The following is a 21,370-nucleotide window of genomic DNA, read 5'->3' as shown; positions in this document are numbered from 1 at the left end:
TGGCCATACGCGGGGAAAACCGACTATCGCACAGACCTAGGCCGTAGGCAGAGTGATGATTCTATTGCGCGCCAAATCAGACCCCGAACTTACGCGGACGAAGTAACGAACCCGCCTCACACTGAGGAGGGGAGGGGACGCTCAATTTCGCGGCAGGAGAGGCGCCCAGGAAGACAAACGAGACGCTCGCCAGAAGTGGGACTGGGAGGAAAGAGAGCGAATGGAGGAACCAAGACGCCGCGAAGAAAGATCACATTCTCCACCGCACCGTGGTGAATACAGGCGGCACACGAGCCCGAACCGCGAACGTTGGAGCGGGCGTCGAGAGGGAGACCCCCGCGAATGGAACCGCCCGGACCGGGTGTGGGATGCGAGATCGGGACCACCACCGCAGAAGATGCGAAGACAAGAGGAGGATCAAATACACCCGATGCGGCATCGGGGAGAACAAGAGCAAAGGGAGAAACATCGGTGATGAAGATGAAAGAGTTGAAGAATCAGGTGAAGGCAATTTACAATTTGATCCGCCTAGTGCACAACGGAAAGAGAATAAGTGTATGGGACGCGGGATCCCGACCAACTGGACTAAAGGAAGTGATGTCTCGTATGGCATCAGTGATCAAACCATCGGATATGACGAATGACACTCAATGGTTACTGCGAGGCAACAACGCAGCATGGGCACAGAATGTGCAATTGATTTTAAAGCAGCACTACCAGGACGGAGTGGTTCAAGCCCGACAGGCGCTGTCCCTGGTCCTGAACGAAGAATGGCAGATGGCGTATGGAATTGCTACTAAATGGTTCAAACTGAGAAGAAAAAGCACAATGGACGAGACCACGCTGACGGAAATCAGGAATATTCTACTGGAGATTGCGACACGGAAAATGGGAGAGAGTGAAGAAACGGATGGACAAAAGGAAAAGGGGAGGAGAGAATTGCGAAAGAACACGTCATCCAAACTGTGTGATACTGGGGTCACTGGAACACTTAAGAACCGGTATGAGACTCCGGACGATAAGAACTTGAAGGAGAAAAAATTGCCGCAACCAAAGCCGCGCAGGGACGTTTCGAAGTGGACACACACAGAAAAGGTAGAGAAAATGAGCCCCCAACTGACAACGAAACTTAAACCGTCGGAAGGACGGACCACGTCTCCGGGATCAGCGATACAACCACCTCCATCATGGCTGTGCACTAAGACAAAGACACCTAGGGGAAGGAATTTAAGTGCACCAACGAGGACGCGAGAATCTTTGAAGAATACACCACCGGGACAGGCCGGCTTGAAAGAAAAGGACAAGGAGGAACCGCTCCCAGCGGCCCAGGAAGTGGACATCCGATTTTCATGGGGGGACCGGAGTGATGAGTGGCTTCTGGTAGGAATGGACGATGAGATGGAGGGTTAGGCTCGACGCATGCTGGCACAATGGACGGACTTCGTAAGTCGACGGGGACGACAGGATCGACAACCGACGGTGGACGCAACATCAAAGACCCGAGAAGGTGAGCATTCCGTTCATTATTCAGGACGCGAGCGAGACCATGCGGCGGGAGTAAAAACTGCGACAGGAGGGACCGTGATTGCACGGACACCCGAACGCAGGGCAGGTGAACCACCCGCATCCGAGCAAAGTAGGACGGAGAGCATGCAGGGGCTGAATGTTTTCGGGGGGTCGCGAGAGAGGTCTGTAACGAAAGCAACCACGGGATAGCGCCGTTTGGAGGGAGGGGGCGATGTACCGGTCGAACCGCAAAAGTTTACGGCGGCATCGACGCGTGTGAAATGTTTTTCAAAATATTCGAACGGGTGGCGAGGGTCGGGGCAGGCGCATCGACCGAGGTGGAAACAACGACGATGACCGCAGCGGAACACGGACAGGAGGGCGCGACGGGCGCTCCGACCGCCACGAGGAGGACTGCAACGAAGGTAGAAAAACCTGTAATCGAGGATGGCGCCTTAGTGCTGGCGGACAATTTCAATCTGACGCAGGCCCAAAGGCAACTCCTCAAAAAAGGTCTCATTCATCCCGACTTTGGCAGTGCACAAAAACTTGAGGCCTCAGACACTGCTCGACCTTCAGACATATCACAGTCGGGTCTTGCTAGCGGTCAGGTTCAGGTTCAGGCGCCCGCGCCAGGCGGTGCCGTTCACCGCAGGTTTTGAATGGACACCCACACTGGGCAGCGTACCGCCTTGCGTGAGGTCCGTGTTGCGGGCGGACACGCGCGCATGTGGTCGGCTAAGATGGGGCGACAGGGGCCATCCAAACATCACTGCGGAGGAACTCAGAGCCCTCAAACAACTGAAAAACGACAACCGCGTGGTCATCAAGCCTGCTGACAAAGGCAGCGTGATTGTGATCATGGACAGGGATGGGTATGTTTGGTAGGCGCAGAGACAATTGGGCAACCCTAAATACTACCAGGAACTGGAAGAGCCCATCTTTTGGGACACGGAACCCATGGAGAAGGAGATCCTGAAGGAACTTCCGGGAACAAAAATATATTGATCGGAAGCAAATGCAGTACCTCCAGGGGGATTCGGATCCTAGACCCAGACTCTTACTTGCTCCCCAAAATCCATAAAGATCCAAAAACGTGGAGCAGACCGTACCTAGTTCCACCAGGCCGCCCCATTGTATCGGATTGCGGGAGTGAAACGTACAGAGTGGCCAAATACTTGGAGTTCTACCTGAACCCATTGTCAACCCGGCATGAGAGCTATATTGAGGACACCTACGACTTCCTGGAGAAGGTAAGAGGCTCCGACTCACACAGTCCTCAAGTCCTCATCTGAGAGGGACGATGGGTACAGGCTCCGAAGGCCCCAACGCTCGGTGCCCCTTGGGGTTGAATGATGACCAGCGGGGGGTCTGATGCATCCCCAGTGTGGAGCGTGCGCTACGAGGTAGGGCTTCGGCCTCAACTCGGATCCTTTCCCAAAAAGGTAACTCTAACCCTAACCCTAGGATCGAACATGTTTATGATGAGGATGCGCGGCCGTTCTCAGGAATAGCCTATCCACTGAACTGTTCTAACTGGACAACCAAGATGGGGGAGCGAACATGCCCATAAATATAGCAAATAAACAGTAAGATGACGTCGATTCACGCTGTGTTTTATTATTTCTCTCAAGAATCCTGCAAGACAAAAATCAGGGTTGAAATTGTTGACGGTCAAAAGAAGCTCAAAATGCGGAGAGGTGAATGTAAAAAAACAGGAACATTTGGGACACGGACCGATCGGCGTCCGGGAGATGGGTGGCCCCCAGTGTGGAGAGTGCACAACGGAGATGGATCCCCCCGGGGGGGGTTTCCTTTTCCGGGGGGCCCCTCTGGGCCACTACCGGAACTTTATACTAACCTAGCCCTAACCCTAACCCTGAAATAGCTCAGCCCCCCTACCTGCCCTTCACCAAGGGGGGAGGGACGTTTTTGGAAGAGAAGCGAATGGAGGAGGATAAGATAAGGATAAGGCTGGAGCTTCAATATTCCACACCCATCAGTGTCTTGGTAACTTCTTGAACGCCAATGTGACACTTGGCTCATTTCCTGGTTAATTTGACAATGGTATCTAAGCGTTACAGGAAGCTGGCGAGAGGAGGAAGAGGAGAAAGGATGGAGGGGGCGACGCAGCCGGAGACGCGAGCGAAATCGCTCACCCTCCAACCACGCCTTCCCCCAGGCAAGACCATCTAAACGCCCCCGCTGGGGAGAAAAGGGCGACGGCCGGCGACAACGCCAAGGTGAGTGGAGGGAACGGGGGGCGTACTCGCAACAGCGCGGGGAGCGCCGGGCCCCCCGGGGGGGGGGGGAACAGTGCTCTCTGGGAGACAGCGCCCGGCACGCCGGGAGAGACTCGAGCGGCGCGAACGCCGCTCTCGTACGCCCCCCCCTCCAACACCATCTCCACCACCGGCTCGCCGCCGGCAAAGACGCGGGCGGGCTACTCCACCACCACCACCATCACCGCCAGCCTGGAGCGGCCGCACACAACGGCGGGGGGAGCACCGCCTGGGCTCACCCAAGCAACGGAGGAGCCGCCTCAAGGAGCACGGGAGTGTGTGGGCCAGCAGCGTGAGTGACACCCTAGTACGTCATTACCATGATGGAATGGAGCGTGTCAGGGTGGAGGTCGTCGACTTGTTGGACAAGGACTGGCCGGTGTCCTTAAACATCGCTCGCCGGTGGGCGAGGCGCCGGCTGGGCCCCGTCCCCTGACGCCACGCTTGTGGAAATTAAATCATTCCTCCGTGAGACAGCGTCGACTGAGCTGGCCCCGACGGCGGGGGTAAGTGGACGCGAGACAGCCATGGACTGGCTGCCGGCTCCAGCGCCTGCATTACAGGCACCGGCATACGCCCGACAAACCCCCCGCCGAATCTGCGACCGCCGATGCCGCCGTTGCTGCTGCCGCTTATCCCGCCACCACTGCCGCAGCCGGGACGCTCACCACCACCACCACCGCAGCCCCCCCGCTGGACGCACAACCAGAACCCCAGCCGGAGGAAGGTAATCAACTGGCTCCGACTCGTATGGGAAATATTACTGGGGCACAATTTATCGGCCCAACCAGTGGATCACTCTACGCCCCACGAGGCCCCCCCGACACAATGGTGGCGGGGGGACCAGGGGGGCGTAGTGAGAGGCTGGGCGCCCGTCCAGGGCCACTAGCCAGACGCGCTGAGCCCGGACCCGCTTCCACAGAGGGTTAAGAGGCTCCCGTCGGGGACACGGCAATCGGCCCGCCCCCCCCTCCCCCAACGCGACTGCGGGCCCCTCGACCCGAAAACCGTGGGTATATGATTTATTTCCCGTTTTTGGCCTCATCGACCTCGACTGAGACATCGATCTCATCGACAGCTACCCGGGCGCCACATTCCGACATTTAAAATTGATCCTGGATAAGGATCAGCAGTCGAATGGAGTCACCCGAGTCATTCTATCAGCAGGCATAAACAACAGAATGCAAATCGGCTCATAACACGACGATTAAGCAATTACAACAAGCAAAATTGGCCGCAACACGTCGATTCCCGAATACGCGAATCTGGGTTGCAGAAATTAACTCCTCACAGAATTTGCTGCAAAAAGAATGGGACAATTTGGCAGTTCTCAATCAGTACATCACCAAAGGCTCTCACATTCCGGCTCTTCCGCTCGAGCGTTTTAAAGTGGGCCAGGATGGCATACACTGGACGCCCAGAACAGCTTATAGGATGCTCATGCACTGGTGGAATTTCCTGACTGAACAGACAAACTTGCGAAGGGAAGGTGAAGGACCCCGCATGGAGCGTACAGGTACTGACTTAGCTCATCCTGTAACGTCACACAACAAATGGGGCCCGAATTCAATCAATTTTAAGTATTGAAAAGAGGACTGTCTTTTGTTCCGGTTCGGCATGTGGATCAGACACTTAAACAACAAATGATGCTAGATATACAGGCATATCACTGACGCCTTAGCCTAGCAGCAATATTTCAGAACCGTGGACAGCGACAGGCTGTTCCATTCTCGGCTCCGTGAGAATGGAACCCGGCCGCCACGATGTTACCGGCGGCGGTTAAGGCGGCCATTAAAGCCGATTGGAAGGCTTTTAAGGAGATCAATTGGAGCAAAAAGGACTAACCAAATATGACGAAATCCGAACAGGCCGCGTTGACTAGTCTGATACAGGACAAATGTATAGTCATTAAACCGGCGGATAAAGGGGCAGTAGTGGTTGTCATGAACCGAGAACGTTATATATGTGAGGCATTGAAACAACTAAATAAAACGAAATATCGTAAATTGGAGGCCCCGATATTCTGGGAAACAATTTTGATGATCTGGCAAACCTCGGAGGAAATGAATGGGGCGGGTTTCATCACGCCAAAACAACTGAAATTTCTCAGGGGAGGCTCTGACCCGAGACCCCGAATTTTCTACTTTCTCCCAAAAATTCACTAAAGCCCAGACAATTGGAGGGGCGCAAATGCAACGGAGGTTCAGAGAAAAATCCGACGCCGCCGCCCTGCTCCGGCTGCGCTAAATATGTGATGGAATTGAGAACAGGTGCGCAGCCGGTGGTTCCACCCCTTACTTGCTTGGCCTGCCCTCAAAAAGACAAAGCCCCACGAGGGGGAGACATGGTAGGACATGAGATATTTGTTGTTTATTATTTGTTAATTGGCTTGGTTTGAATTTTTCATGTGATTGTGTACTCTGCGTGAGTGTAAAATGTTTCGTCAATGTACATATTGTGATTGAATCACATTATCTTTCTGATATGACTTCTTACATTTTAATTTTTTAATAAATCTATTGTATATTTTGTTGGAATGTTTTATATTTTTCATGCTATTGAATGTGTACTTTGTGTGTGAAGCGTGTAGGCTTATTGTATGTGCATGTGTGTGTGTGTGGAAGAGAGATGTCCTAGAAGATATGCAGGGAAAGAGATTTTATATGCATTAGTTATTTTATTTTTCTTTAAGTACCTAACAAAACTTTAAAACAGTGAATAAAAAAAAGAAACAAGATGATGGAAGTTGAGTAAACGAACGTATAATCCATCCAGTAACTAAACGGATGTATACACCCTCCATGCTTTGTGAAATCAACAGTTATTTAAAGAGTGCCGGCCGCCACGTGTCGACCTAAAAAGGTCTTCTGACGTAAGCACTCTCATGAAAAGATTTCTCCAATAATAGTTTTTTCTGCTAATGCTCTTGTATTTGTGCTACTGCACGTTGTTGCTACTGCACGTTGCTGCTACTGCACGTTGCTGCTACTGCACGTTGCTGCTACTGCACGTTGCTGCTACTGCACGTTGCTGCTACTGCACGTTGCTGCTACTGCACGTTGCTGCTACTGCACGTTGCCGCTTCGAGAGTCACCAACGGACTGAGCGCGTGCATCTCAGTCCCTCTGCTTTTATAGAGGAAGGAGGAGGGGTCAGCAAATTCAAAAGATGCACAGGCGTGGCTTAGCCTCTCCTGCCTTAATCCCAATGCTGCTATTCGGGGAGGAGCAGGAGGCGTCAAATTTAAAAAATGCACAGGCGTGGCTTTGCCTCTTCCGCTGGCGCCCTCTCTTGGTCACTCCGTGAACTGCATTCAGTGTTCGTGAGTGGCTATGCTTGCTGCTGCATTGGTCAGTGTGATATTATTGGAAGTTTTAAATAAGCTCACTGTGTGTTTTAGCCCAACAAAGTTATGTCTTCCCTGTTTGGTTGAAGGCTGTTTCCGGAAACTCTCATTGTCCTTTTCAATCAACTGTGCGTTCTGTGTGAGGTAGCGAGTTCAAGGCTGGTGACCAAGCGGAAGGTGGTTTGAAAGGGAGAACTTTGTTATCTCCTCCTCCTGTGAATTTAAAGTGAGTGGCCAACATTAATCTGCGATGGTAACTTTGTAAAACCTGTTCGGTTCGAATTATTTGTTACGTCAGCAGATTAATAGAAGGAATGTAGTTCAGTCCTCGATTAAGGAGGTTCAACTGACCGACGGACAAGGTCGTATTTTTAGCCAGGACCACCACATTTTCAAACTTGCGGGCGCTTGTTTATTTCATCCCCAAGTGAAATGACAAGTTTAAATGTGTAGTCCAGTGGTTGAGTGTTGCGGATGTCGTTGATCTGGTCCAATGGATATTGTCAGCCTCAGTGGTGAAGTTGGAGGAGTGCTGCGGTGGAATGTGTCTCGTGTTGGCCGTAAAGTAGCTATTTAGTAGTCTTAATCCAATTTGTTCCTTCAATGGCGGCGTGTGGGAGTATTTTAGTTGTGGGACCCAAATTTTCGTCGTATGAAACTGCTCCCTCGCCACTGGGTTAGGGTTAGGGTTAGGGCCATCTAAATTTTATTAACTGTAGTTTGTTTGAATTTTTGGTTCCAGCAGTTAATATCAAATGACAATGTTTGAGTTTTTGCCGAAATTAGGTGTTTTGTTTTTGATAGGGTTAGGGTTAGGGCCTGAGGGCTGAGCCCTTCCCCCCGAGGGTTAGGGTTAGGGGGGGGACGAGTCCCCCCTCCCCTGGCGGAAGCTTGGTGCTCGGTCCTTCCATGGACCCACGGCCCTCCCCGCACCACCGTCCCATTTATTTTGGTGGCGTTTCCGGTGGACCACCGTCCACCCGCCTTCCATTTTATTTACGTTTTTGCTTTGATTTATGTAGTTATGTAATATTTGTGTGGATATTTCACATACATATATAAACAATTTGTTTTATTAATGTGAAAATGTATTTATACGTATCATCTCATTTATGTGAATAGAAGTTGCCATTGTTGTATAATTACTAACTTCACCTTTGATATATATAGAAAACTTTTATGGGCAAAACTATCAAATTAAAATAATAGAAAATAAAATTAACAAAACAAATTAATCAATAATTACCGCCTGATAAAGGTTAGAGTTCGATAAGACAAATAGCGGGGTATCCAAACCCTGAATGCACGGGCACATGGGTCCCTGTTTTTTGATGGCTGAAAAGCCTTGTTTTTATAAACTTCAGCTCTATATCCCTCCCAGGAATTTTCGCGTCCTAGGCAGGGGGTGGAAAAAAAAAACTTTTAAAAGTATTGATTCCATAAAACGTGAAGATAAAATCCTTCCGCGACATGCCCCCCACAATTTGATTTAATCATTCAATAAACTATATACTCTAGTATAAAATGTCCTTAACATTACTAAAATCTATATTTCAAGAAAATTCTCCCTCTACCAAAATTATGATAGAGCCACCCCACTCTGCATTTACGTTAAAATCATTAAAAATCAGTCCACACTTCCGATTGACATAAGTGCTGTAAACAACAAGTAAAAAATTGATGCCGTTGTTAGTCAACTCACAACAATATTAGCACAAACAGGTTAAACGAGGAATGAGACGAATTTAGGACGTGCTCTCATAACATGATTGGAGATAACCCTAACCCCATAAATCCATTAATATTGTCTGAAATTGTTCGGCCTATTGGATGTACAGTTTGTAGGCCATGTATCCACTTTGTTTCCACGGCCTGTCTGTTTTCTGGTCCAATTGGCCTCTCCCTCTAAAGTTTAGAGGGAGAGGCCAATTGGACCAGAAAACAGACAGCTTAGAGTCTAAACCAAAGCTCCTAAAATTCTGTATAGAACGTTGCTTCAAATGAGAATATCAAACTGTAGAGTCATCCCCCTTCTTAATCCAGTAAATGTGTTGTTTGATTCTTAACGATAATCGATTGCACGTTTCCCCCACATATATCATTTGGCACAAATGACATTTAATCCCATATACAACATTACATGTTTGTGGTCCAAGTTCTTTAGTCAGGTTAAAACCCATACCCGAATATGGGTTGAAAATATGAGGTATGGACAAAAAGTTCATACCCATATTTTGTGGAATTCGTTGTTCCTTTTCATCCCTATTCAAATCCGTACGTACCAAAATGTCTTTTAAATTTTTATTTCTACGATAAACTAAGATCATATTACAATCAAATATACTTCCCCCTTGGGCAGAATGTATATTAAAATTACTTCTTATTTGGGTCCAAAGTTTATCAGTACCGGTCGAGTAAGTTGTTAGTAACGGAATTATATGCTTATTGCTACTTTCCTCATTCCCCACGTTACCGAATTTTAAATTCACTTCCTTCTTAATCGACCTCAAGAACCGTTTGCTATATCCCCGATGTCGCAGTGCTGAAAATCAAGTTTAAGTTGCTTCCTCCACATGATGCGGCTATGTACAAATGCGGTGGAATCTAATCAATTGCGATTTAATCAGGCCCCGGAACGTATGTTTTGGCTGATGACTCGTCTTGTGAAGAAGGGCATGTCTTTCTTCAAAAAAACCTTCGTGGACATTGTTTTCTGAGGTTGGTCCGACTCACTGAAAAAAACTGCAGTATCCAAAAACTCAATAGACCGACTTTGTAAATTCGATTTTAATTTTTATTTTCACATATGATCGTTTCAAGTTTCCACAAATTTCAAATGTTCAGATTGCGTTCTTTCCCATACTCCGAAAATGTCATCAAGATATCGGCAGTACTGGTCGGGCTTCTTGGAAAGCTCTAAAGGCTGCGAGATAGACATCCACACACGCCGGTGAGTATTTCCTTCTCATCGCATATCCACACAATTGCAGATAGTGCTGCCTGTTAAAAATAAAATCTTTCCTTGTTAGTGTCATTTTGAGTAACTCTAAAAATTCTTCAGCCGGCCTACTCTGATCCGGATGTTTCAAGAATGATTTTTTTAATGGCAGTCGAACCAAGATTAGTTTCAATATAGATATAAAGAGATTCCAATTCCACAGAGAATGATAATGCAATTTTAGCCACTTTAAAATTAATTATATTTTTAACAAACTCATAAGTATCCTTAATAGTATCCTTAAAGTTAGCACACTGGGCCAAAACCTCCACTGGGTGACGAATAAAGTAAACAAAATATAATGCTAGGGGGACTCCCGAGGAGACGAGGACACCCGTCCCACCCCCGGCTGAGTCTCGAGGGTCAACGGAAGAGAGCCACGAGGTGACCTGCCACCCGCATAGCAGCCGGAAGCTCCTGGAATGGATGCCGAGTCCCCAGAAGAGGGGCGTCCTGATCGGCAACTACAACCTGGCAAGGATGCCAGACTTCCGGGATCTGGACCTACAGGTGGACTGCTACCCCGGCACCCACCTCAGGCACCTGACGACTGTTTTCAACAAGGGTCAGAGGGAAAAGGGCGTGCAGACGGTGGTCCTGGTGGCAGTCAAAGACAGGATGATGATACAGGCAAACAGAAGACTGAGCTTCACCTCGACGCTGGTCATGCACAGGAGCCTGAGGCCGCAGACGCTGCTCAACCTGCAGATGTACTACCGCCGAATCAAGTTGGCGATGAGGTTCTGACTTGGACATCAGCGACGGAGGCGGCCGTTCACCTAGGACTCCATTAAGACGGCCATGATGGAAAGCCTGCTGTCCGCGGTGGGAGCAACGGTGCGATCGGATTCGCGCGCCTGGGAAAAGCTGCGTGGGGGTGCCCTCAGGCAGTTGAAAAGCGACAAACGCGTGGTCATCAAGTCGGTCAAGGGCAGTGTGGCGGTGATCATGAGCAGAGAGGACTACGTTTGGGCGGTGTATAGGCAGCTGGATAACCCCAAGTACCATAGACAGCTCAAGAAACCCATCTTTTAGGACACTAAGGTGGAGCGGATACTGGATGAGCTGATGAAGAGGGGCTTGTCGACGGGGGGCTGAAGCGATACATCTGGGAGGACCCGGACCCTAGGGCAGGCTCTTCTACCTGCTGCCCAAAATTCACAAGGGATTGGACACCTGGAGCAAACCCTTCCTGGTGCCCCCGGGCCGCCCGATAGCGTTGGGCTGTTGGAGCGAAACTTACAGGGTGGCCCACTACCTGAAGTTCTACCTAAACCCTCTGTTCACCAAGCACTGGAGCTACATCATGGGCATGTCCGACTTCCTGGACAAGATAAGGGGCCTGCGGATCCTGCAGAACTCTCTGCTGATCATGCTCGACGTGGACAGCCTGTACACCATCATCAAGACGGCGGCGGGAATCCGGGTGGTGCGACGATCCATAAGCCGGCACCCGGACCCCGAGTGGCCGGACGACGCGCTGATCAGGCTGCCGTAAATAAACATGATGCAAAATGTCTTCGAATTCATCTAGGAGCACTTCAAGCAGATCTGCAGCACAGCGATGGGCAAGAAGTTCGCCCCGTCGTACGCAAACATCTAAATGGCCCACTGGGAGGAGGCGGCACTGGATGGGGCCGAGAAGAAATCGGAGCACTACTACCGCCTCCTGGATGACATCTGGGGTGTGTGGGCGCACACAGAGGCGGAGTTCGCGCGACACGTTTCACGCCACCATCACAACCAAGGCTGAGACGTACAGGAGCCGGGTGGACTTTCTGGACGTCACCACCTACAAGGGACTGGAGTTCCTTGTCACGTCCACGCTGGACTACAAGGTCCATATCAAGGAGACTGTCATACATGCCTTGCTATAGAGAACCAGCATGCATCTCCCGCACACGTTCAGGGGGATTGTCCTAGATGCTCAGGTTAGGGTTAGGGTTCGGATCTGGAGCAGGCGGGAGGATTTCTGGGCAGCGACCAAGACACTCCTCGGGGTGCCGGCGTTGACTGGCTACAGAAGAACTGAGCTAAAGAAGATGCTGAGAAGCTTCCTGAGAGCATGAAAGGTAGGGAAAGTGCATCCCCATGGTGACCCTGCAGGATGAACTTCCGGGAGATCCTCGGACCGCTGGAGGGGCTGGGGAAAAGGAGGCTCATCGCGGCCTACAGGAAAAACCCCAAACTGGGGGACCAGTTGGTACGCAGCAAGCTGATGCCCCGGCAAGGCGAAAAGCGAAGACGGACGGTATCGGAGTACCGAGCGCTGAAGTTCGTCAGGAGCTAACGCACCGGAGTGATCATCCGCCGACGGTGTGGGAGCCGCACAGGGCAAACTGCATCTATCTCTAAATCTGCAAGAAGTGTAGGATGAACTACGTGAGGAAAACAGGTAACCCGATGCGGCTCCGCTTGTACCAACGCAAGTACTGAATCAGGCGGGGCCGGAAAACCCACACTAAGTTGGTGCAGCACTTCAGGGCTCACGGCCTCTGGAACCTCAAATGCAGAACGCTGCAAGTGGGTCCCCTGTGGGACCGGAGCCGCGCAGGAGGGTGGAGAACACGTGGATATGGAAGCTACACACGTGGTACCCGGTCGGCCTGAACGGGAACTGGTAAAATCTCTCTCCCCGGGGGGGCGGGGCCTTGCGGAGCCCGCGAGGCAACGAGGGCACCCATATTCCCGAAAGCGATCCGAGGTAAAGACTAACACGAGCCCGGACCCTGAGACCTGACCCTAACCGACCCCATCCCCATGACCTCGATCCCGATCCTAGGCCGTGACTGCCGTGACTCTAATAAACCGACGACACCGCGGTCAACGGGTAAGAAAACCACTCACCTGCAGTGGAACCGGGAAAACAACAGCGACGCGGAGGTCGAGAGAGGGAAACCGACTCACCTGTAACGAAATGGAAAAAGGACAACGCTGCCAACGGGAAAGAAAATCACTCACCTGCAACGGAGCCGGAAAATCCAACAACGACGACGCGGACGACGAGGGAGACCTACTCACCTGCGACGATCGGGCGACAAGAAAAAACCCTTCTAGGGGCAAATGGTGGTCAGCGGAGGGTCCCGATGCAATCCCCGGAAGAGGAGAGTGCATAACCAGGGTTGTCTTGACTGGGCCTCGGGTCTTTTCCGAATCAAAGTTTAACCCTATGCTCAGACTAAGAGTAAAGCAACAAATTTTATGCAATGTAATAAGAAAATACTACCATTGCACTATAAACACTTTTAAAATATCACAGAATTCATAACGGAATTCATAGAGCACGGAGCCTCGGATTAGAAACGACTTTGGACTTGGGAGGAAAGTCAGGCAGCGGAACGTAAATGGACAAATATGTTACAGATGTTTCATTATGTTACATATGGCCAGAATGAACAATATTAATGATGGGGAAAGAGCCTTTTTTCCCTCCCACTAGTTCACAATTATCTTTCGGTTAAATTTGCCCCAAAGTTTCGGCATGGACCTTTCAGTCTATTGCGTGATAAGATCTGTAATTTTTTTTATTTATTTCAATGAATTTTTATTGTGTTTTATATTAAAACGTATTGAAAAACATTATTTTGCACTTTTTAACTAACCCCAGCATGGCACTTATATTCTTCTCACCTATCAACTGTGATTCATGCCAATATTGACTCATTGATAAATTTCTTTCTCAAAGTTTAACATAAGTAACCAAAGCTATACTGGATGAGAATATCCAGGCTCTTAATTACGTTTTTATTGCTGTGATTGCTTGTTTATACTAATAATCAAAACGATTTTTTATCACACTTTTTACTAATTTTAGCACAGCACTTGGATTTTCTCATCCATTATGTAAGGTCAACAACATGATTTAGATAATTACCCTGTCAAAGGTTTTTTTTTTTTTTTCTTTCGCGAGAGGCCCTGTAGCGGAGGACGAGATCCACACTACATATCAAAGATTTTAAAGTACATGATAATATAGAATCAGGGTGGATTATTTATATTAACTAAGCAATTAGTCGATGTACTTATTTATGTTATTTAATAATGTATGTTTTTCTGTGGGTGTGGTGTTAGTATTAATAGGTTTATATGTGCTTATCTGATTGTATTGGCACACACAAATATAGTTATACATCGTGTATGTTAAAAATCTATTCATTCAAATTTTACCTTATTAATATGTTAAGAAAAATAAATGTTTGTACATATCTATATTTATTTACGTGAACCTCACAAATTCCGTGTGCCAGTCCCCATAGTGTATTTTGTAACAATATGTTATTTTGTTAAACCTAACCATAATCCTAACCCTACGGGATTATAAGGCGATGGCCCTATGAATAGCCTATTATAAAAGTGTTTTTATATATCGGGCGCACCGCATTATAAGGTGCATAGAATAGAAGCTGCAGTAGTGGCTGCCATGGTGTTATGCATTTAAGTCAGTCAAACTTTATTAGCGCATTTTCCGTATTTTAAGGTGCATCATACTGAAAGGCACAGCCTCAATGAATGGCCTACTTCCAAACTGCTTTCTTTTAAAGAGTGCACCTTTCAATAGAAGCTACACAGAACAGAATGCTGTAAAAGCTTCAGTAGTGGCTGAAGTTGTGTCATGCATGCACTAGATGGAGCTGCGCTAAAGGGAATGGCAACTAAACAACCAGATGAACCGGTTAAAATCTATGAGCATATTTTCCGCTTTATAAAGCGCGCGGGATTAGAAGGCACGCCTTCAACGAATGGCAGTTTTCATCTAAAAATTCGCACATAGAATAGACGCTACAGCAGTGGCTGGTGATGACGGTTTATAAGGCTCAATGTCAGCGTTGGAGAAAATGGAAGGTTTTCAGGCGCGCCTTCTAGTGCGCTAAATGCGGCGTACACTCTAGCGTGCACCTGTGCCTGGCCAGTGATTGACAGGCTAACTATAGCTTGCATACTTGTTGAAAGAAGCAGGCTGGAGATGTTCTACAGCTGCTTAAAGAGCAGCCGTCCGCTTGAGTTACAGATGTCACCAAGTGCAAGGTCGCGCCCCCAAGCGGACAAAACGCTCCGAGGGATGGAGCGGGGCGGGGCTGGGCGGGGGGGGGGGGGCGTCAGGCTTCCATCTGAACTCCAGCGGCCGGCCGGTTGATCCCCTGCCAAAATAACCTCCGGTTGACTGATGCGTGATTCTTTGCTTTTTTCTTTTTTCTATGTCTTACAGAATGTCACAGAGATGATCCGTTGTCTAAATACGGGCGGATGGGCCACACGGGGACGTCCGTCAAGAGATTGTAAGCGGGCGCCCGGCGATTCCATTGGCCGCCCGCGGCCCAATCCCGCTCGTTTTCAGCCAAAGTGGCAGGAGACGCCAGGGTACTTAAGTTAGGTGAGGACAACAGAGGGACTCTTCCATCTTGTCCGGATAACAGGGGAGACGTCCTTTCTCCACACTTTTGCTTTTTCAAGAAGCCGCTTGCTTGCACAACCGCCATGGTAAGAACCGCAGGCTTTTGGCCTTTTTTGGATGACGCTCTTGAGGATTTGGGCGCTCGCCCGGAGAGAATGCGGTCGAGATGAGCCCAGGCCCAGATGGCGGCCTACGGACCTTGTGGATTTGTCTCCTAAAAGGCTTTGCTTTTCTTTGGGCAAATCGACGATAAACGATAAGCTTTTCACCCGCTTTTCACCCGCTTGGCCGATATGGCGACCGAACCCCATATGATGGAGATTTCCATTCCAGCCCGCCCACCCGCGCTAAAGATAGCGGCGCATGCAGCTGAGAAAATTGAGACGGACGGACGGACGGACGGGCGTCGCGCCTCTTCCTAGTGTGCTAATTTAGGACCTTGATAAAAAAGACCCCCGCAAATCCTCCCTCAAGTCTGCTTTTAAAAATAGCTAAGCTTCAAGGATTTGCTGAGGTCCAGGGCTTCTCAAACCTTTTTAGGAAAGCGCAACTCACAAGGACTAAAGTTGCAACTGTTAACGGAAACAAAACAAAAGAAATTGCATCGGAGCCAGGGCTGGCAAACTCTATTTTTATGTTGGGCCGCTTTGTACAGTACTTCTAGTTTCTGTCAGAGGGCCAGAAAGTCCACCAAGTCGAATACATGTCAAGTGTCTTCCTTGCACACGTACCAAAGTTTTCAAGTCCGAAGCGGCTGGATACTGTTCCAGAGAGAGATTGGGAACAAAAAAATTGGTTGTTGTTTTTTTCCTCCCGAATTTTAAAAGGTTTGGAAGGAAGGGAAGATGTGACAGGGGGAGGGGGAGAAAAAAGGAAGGGAGAAATGCCAAGGAAGGGAGGGAAAAGGAGAGAAAGAAGTGTGAAGAAAGGCAGGACTAAAGGAGAAAGGAATGGGAAGGACAGAGAGAGGGAATGAAGAAGTGAGGGTAGGGAAGAAAATGAAGGAATACACATATATATGTATGTATATAAATGTGGGTGTGTGTATGTATATTATATATATGTATATATATATATATATATATATATATATATATATATATATATATATATATATATATGTGTTGCAGGAGTCACAGTCAAGCCCCGGGGGCCCAAATCCAAGCCGCCACTTCAATTTGTGTACCCACCAAATGCTCATAAGGACTTCAAGTTTCTTGCCTTCAAGAGTAGGAAGCAAAGACTGGTGAAAAATAGAAAGGAAGGAATGTCAAGGAAGGAAGGAGGGAAAAAAGGAACATAGAAATGCGAAGGAACGTGGAAAAAAATGAAGGGAAGTTGTAAGAAGGGAAAGGGGCAGGGAAGGAAGGGGAGAAAAGGAGAAAACTTGGAGACAAATTTGGTATTGAAGGCAGAAAGGTGAGGCGAAATGAGTATTTGGCAGGTGGGCCCCCGGGCCTTTGCTTTGACACCGGCGATTTAAGCCAAACACAGTAAGTGCCCTTTAGATTCGGCGACAGATTGCATTTCAATTTGACCCCCTACGGTCAGGACACGGACCTCACTCAAATCAAAGACTGACTTCCTTCCGAAGGATTGAGATTTACGCTTACGTAAATGCGTGCTGCGCGTTGCAGGCACTTTCAATTTCATGGCATCGGACGTATATCCAGTAATCCCTCGGTTACGTTCCAAAAATAACACGCGCAAAGTGAAATCCGTCAAGTAGCCAGCTTTATTTTTGTATTATTTTACAATGCAATGCTAAACTATAGAACATTTGTTCAAAACAATAATTTTAATGTAGTAATACAAAGTTGGAAACATTGTCACTCACGTATTTCAGTCCCAGCTACAGTATGCCTCTTAGTCCTAAACCCCCACATTGTTAGGATTAGGCTCTTTCTTTTTCTGAGCAAGATTTTTATAAACGGATATGTCCGGACATCCAATTAAAGTGAAAGCTTCTCATACGGTAACAATACACTTGCAATTTCAATCTATTGCAAAAGAAATCTAGGTAAAAGTCAGATTTCCCAAGCCGCGCATTTCTCCATCGCTGTCTGTGCGTCAACGTGGTGCGCGCGCTTGCTCTCGGCACGCCCTTCCAGTCACGGGATCGGCTCCCGGAGCCCGAGCTGTCGATCCACGTGCTTGCACGCGGCGGTTAGACGCGGGAGAGACGAAAGCAAGCTTTTGGAATCCTCTTGCCTTTTGGAACAAATTGACGTGAAGTGAAAAACCAATATAGTGCAGCGTCAATATTTGATTTTCAGACAGTAGAGCCCCTGAGCCATTCAGGATTCAGAGCACAATGCGAGGTAAAAAAAATATATCCACAATGTAAAAAATCCGTGAAGCAGCGAACCCGTGAAAGATGAAACGCGATACAGCGAGGGATTGCGCTATTTCAATATAGGATACCTTCAATAATTTCCCTTGATGTATCTCTGCTAAGTATTTCAGTATTGAAATACATGCATTATATATATATATATATATATATATATATATATATATATATATATATATATATATATATATATATATATATATATGTAACATGTTTTTCTTTCCTCAATAGCCCACCGACGCTCAAAGCGACGCTCGCTCCTTCCTCACGGAGGAGATGATTGCAGGTTAGTCCGTATGGTTGCGCAATTTTTCAAGCCGGGCCCGGCCCTTTGCCGGCGCGTCCAGAGTTCAAGGCCGCCTTTCCAAACCTTTGACCCGTATGCGACGTCCTCTCCTCGACTGCAGAGTTCAAGGCCGCCTTCGACATGTTCGACACGGACGGCGGCGGTGACATCAGCACCAAGGAGCTGGGCACCGTCATGAGGATGTTGGGACAGAACCCGTCCAGAGAGGAGCTGGACGCCATCATTGAGGAAGTGGATGAGGACGGTGAGCAATCCAAACGGCGTGCTTGGAATCTATAAGAGGTGGGATGCGTCCAGTTGGCCGTGAGCTGCGCCGACAAAACAACGGGTCGATATTTCGCCGGCACTTGACTGCGTTACGATAGAACTCGACGTGGACCCCTGTCACGTCTTTGCAACAAAACTCCCTTATTCTGAGATTGTTTTCTCATCGTATACATGCATCCCATTGTATACAAAAATATTGTATCGGATTTTTGATACTTTTCCCCGTGTGGAAATCTAGCACGGTTACCAACGTGAGCATCTATCGCGTGAATTCGGCCCACGTGCGATTAAAACTTTATGTTTCGAGATGTTTAATCTCACCCCGCTTAATTTGCTGCACTATAAAGCACACTGGAAGCGCCTGGGCTTTGCTCAATATATGAAGCGCGCCGCATCATAAGACGCATAGAATGGAAGCTGCAGAAGAGGCTGAGGTTGCATTATGCATCCACTAGATGAGGAATGCCAATGAACAATCAGCTGAGTCGGTCCAACTTTATTACTGTGTCTTCCGCCCTATAAAACCCACTGGATTAGAAGGCGCACCTTCAATGAATGGCCCATTTCATACCGAGGGTGCGCCGCATTATAAGGCGCCTTGAATAGAAGCGCCTTATAATGAAGAAAATCGTACTTTCTTTTCCGAGAACGGGCGTTTTTTGTCCCCATAAAAACAGCTTCAAATTGGAGCATACAGAGCAAATCAAAATTTCAGGAGCGCTGTTGTAAAAGATACACGCAAAGGTGAAAACAGTTATTTTATTTTATTCGTCCCCAAAAATGAAAACCTGCTGTCGATTTGCCGCATAGGGCGCAGGGGATCATAAGGCGCGCCGTCAGCATCGGAGAAACTCGAAGGCTTTTAGGTGCGCCTCACGGCGCTGAATATGCCTTCCTTAAATTCTGACGTCAATTGCAATAATTTGGTCCCAGCTTGCATTTTATACAGAGAAGAGTGATGTATTCAGATACGAACAAGAGCGATATATTCAAATACGCCCATCGCTGTTTGAATCGCCTCCTTCGTCAGACACGTTAGCTGCAAGAAGCCATGAACTGGCCCTGAACGTTTGTGGCGTCCCGTCCCGTCCCCAGGCAGCGGTACCATCGACTTTGAGGAGTTCTTGGTCATGATGGTGCAACAGTTGAAGGAGGACCAGGCCGGCAAGAGCGAAGAGGAGCTCTCCGAATGCTTCCGTATATTCGACAAGTACGTGTATCGCCCGCGGTCGGATTCGTCTAAGATCCGCACGACCGACGGAACGGGAACCAACTCTCGTCCGCGCATCGGACTTGACGCTGTAGGTATTATGGCCTAGGGTCAAAGCCCTTAGTCGGCCACGTTTTGCCGTTGCGCTTCCGTGACCGTGTCGCTGCGCAGACACGCTGCTAACTTGAGGTGTAAATAATGAAGCGGACCAAAGAAATGGTATGAGTGCAGACTAAGGTAGACAGACCCATGAACGTCACCCTCTAGTGGTGGCGGAAGGTCGGGCAAAAAAAAAAAAAAACCAAGCCTTCAGCGCGGGGCTCGGTTGCACCGCGTCACCTCTTCAAACCTCCTCTCGTTTGGATTCCATTCCGAAGACTCTAATTGACGTGGAGCTTCCCGCCCTAGAAAGAAAGACGACGCGGGCGGAAGCCGGCCCACTCGCCCCCTTCAGTGCGCGTGTACCATTAGTACATCTTTGGCAAAGCGAGATATTTGGGAGCGAAGGAGCGAAGCGATACGCCTCGGATCTTTGCCAACTCCCTCCCTTTGCCTCATCAGGAACGGAGACGGATTCATCGACCGGGAGGAGTTTGGGGACATTCTGCACATGACCGGAGAGGCGGTCACAGAGGAGGACATCGACGAGATGTTTGGCGAGTCCGATAACAACAAGGACGGAAAGATTGATTTTGACGGTACCTTCGCCTTTGTTTGCAAACTGTACGCGTTGCGTTTTTTTTTTTCCTCATTCTGTAAAAAGGGTCATCATTCAAGTTAAGTTTTTATTTTCCCCTTCGACCACTCAAATCAATTGGCGGTGGCGATTGGTCGCGCGGTCCCGCTGCAAGTGTTTATCATGCAAATTTCCACCGGAATGTGACAGAGCGCATGCAAAATCGGGGTGCGTTCATTGGCGCCATAGTAACGGATTGGCCCCAACGGGTCCTTGACATATTTTGGACTGTTTGATATCATATCTTTGATATTTATTTGCTAGCGGCCTTCTGGACTAACCAGCACTTTTTCTGTTTTGCTCTCTAAAGAGTTTTTGAAGATGATGGAGAATGTCCAGTGAAGAGCCCGTTCCCCGGCGACCCTCCCCTTGCCCCCCGAGAGTCAGATACCTCTTTTTTCTTGGGGTTCAATGCTTCGGAGCGCGCCGCTCTCATACCAAGCTCTAAAAATAGCCGTCCCTTTTAAGACCAAGCCGCTTCCCTCAGCTGTCCTGGTCCTCGGCGGCCGCCGCCCCTCCTGACGCCGTCCTCTCAAATAAAGGCCACTTTGACACACGGCTTGCATTGCGCCTCATTCAAAGACATTCCACACTAGAGCCGTGCCGTTCCCGAAGAAATTCCTCTGAATAGGACTGAGGCGGGCCCGTTCTGGAACCGTGATCCCCGAGGCCAAGGCCATCCCCGAGCGTTGTGAATGGCTAGCGCGCAATGTTCAATCTCCCACTGAAAGTGAATGGTACTTTCTGGTTTGGAAAATGGGCAATTGTGGGAAAATAATGCTTGCAATGTGTGAATTTTTGGAATTGGGGGGATGATTCCTACGATGAAATGAATGGGCGAAACCTTGCGGGCGTCAAATTTGAAAGCTCGAAACGTCAAATCTCCCATCGGGAATGGGTCGGGAACACAAGCGTCGACAATTCATTGGGATTTTTTGGAGGGTGAAAAATTGGGAATCGTGTGTGGAATATC

The 21,370-nt window shown here is 48.7% G+C and overlaps 1 protein-coding gene across 1 annotated transcript; it reads left to right on the top strand.

The window, feature by feature from the left end:
• The first annotated feature begins 15,473 nt into the window (after positions 1-15,473).
• Positions 15,474-20,956, top strand: LOC148428435 (troponin C, skeletal muscle). Its single transcript, XM_088407327.1, has 6 exons — positions 15,474-15,610; positions 18,109-18,163; positions 18,285-18,428; positions 19,547-19,661; positions 20,223-20,359; positions 20,708-20,956. The coding sequence occupies exons 1-6, from the start codon at positions 15,608-15,610 to the stop codon at positions 20,737-20,739; spliced, it is 486 nt and encodes a 161-aa protein (XP_088263453.1). The 5' UTR covers positions 15,474-15,607; the 3' UTR covers positions 20,740-20,956.
• Positions 20,957-21,370: the final 414 nt, after the last annotated feature.

Source organism: Hippichthys cyanospilos, chromosome 2 (genome assembly GCF_059441005.1).
Source record: "Hippichthys cyanospilos isolate Australia breed blue-spotted pipefish chromosome 2, RoL_Hcya_1.0, whole genome shotgun sequence".
Taxonomy (NCBI): domain Eukaryota; kingdom Metazoa; phylum Chordata; class Actinopteri; order Syngnathiformes; family Syngnathidae; genus Hippichthys; species Hippichthys cyanospilos.
The sequence above is the reverse complement of the archived record's forward strand: the minus strand, read 5'-3'. Positions and strand labels throughout refer to the sequence as shown.

What these genes read in the sequence shown, in the direction of transcription:
- LOC148428435 (XM_088407327.1), top strand. An exon ending in TGAGGAAGTGGATGAGGACG is followed by an intron (nt 18,429 to 19,546) that starts GTGAGCAATCCA and finishes TCCCGTCCCCAG; the next exon opens with GCAGCGGTACCATCGACTTT. An exon ending in CGGAAAGATTGATTTTGACG is followed by an intron (nt 20,360 to 20,707) that starts GTACCTTCGCCT and finishes TGCTCTCTAAAG; the next exon opens with AGTTTTTGAAGATGATGGAG.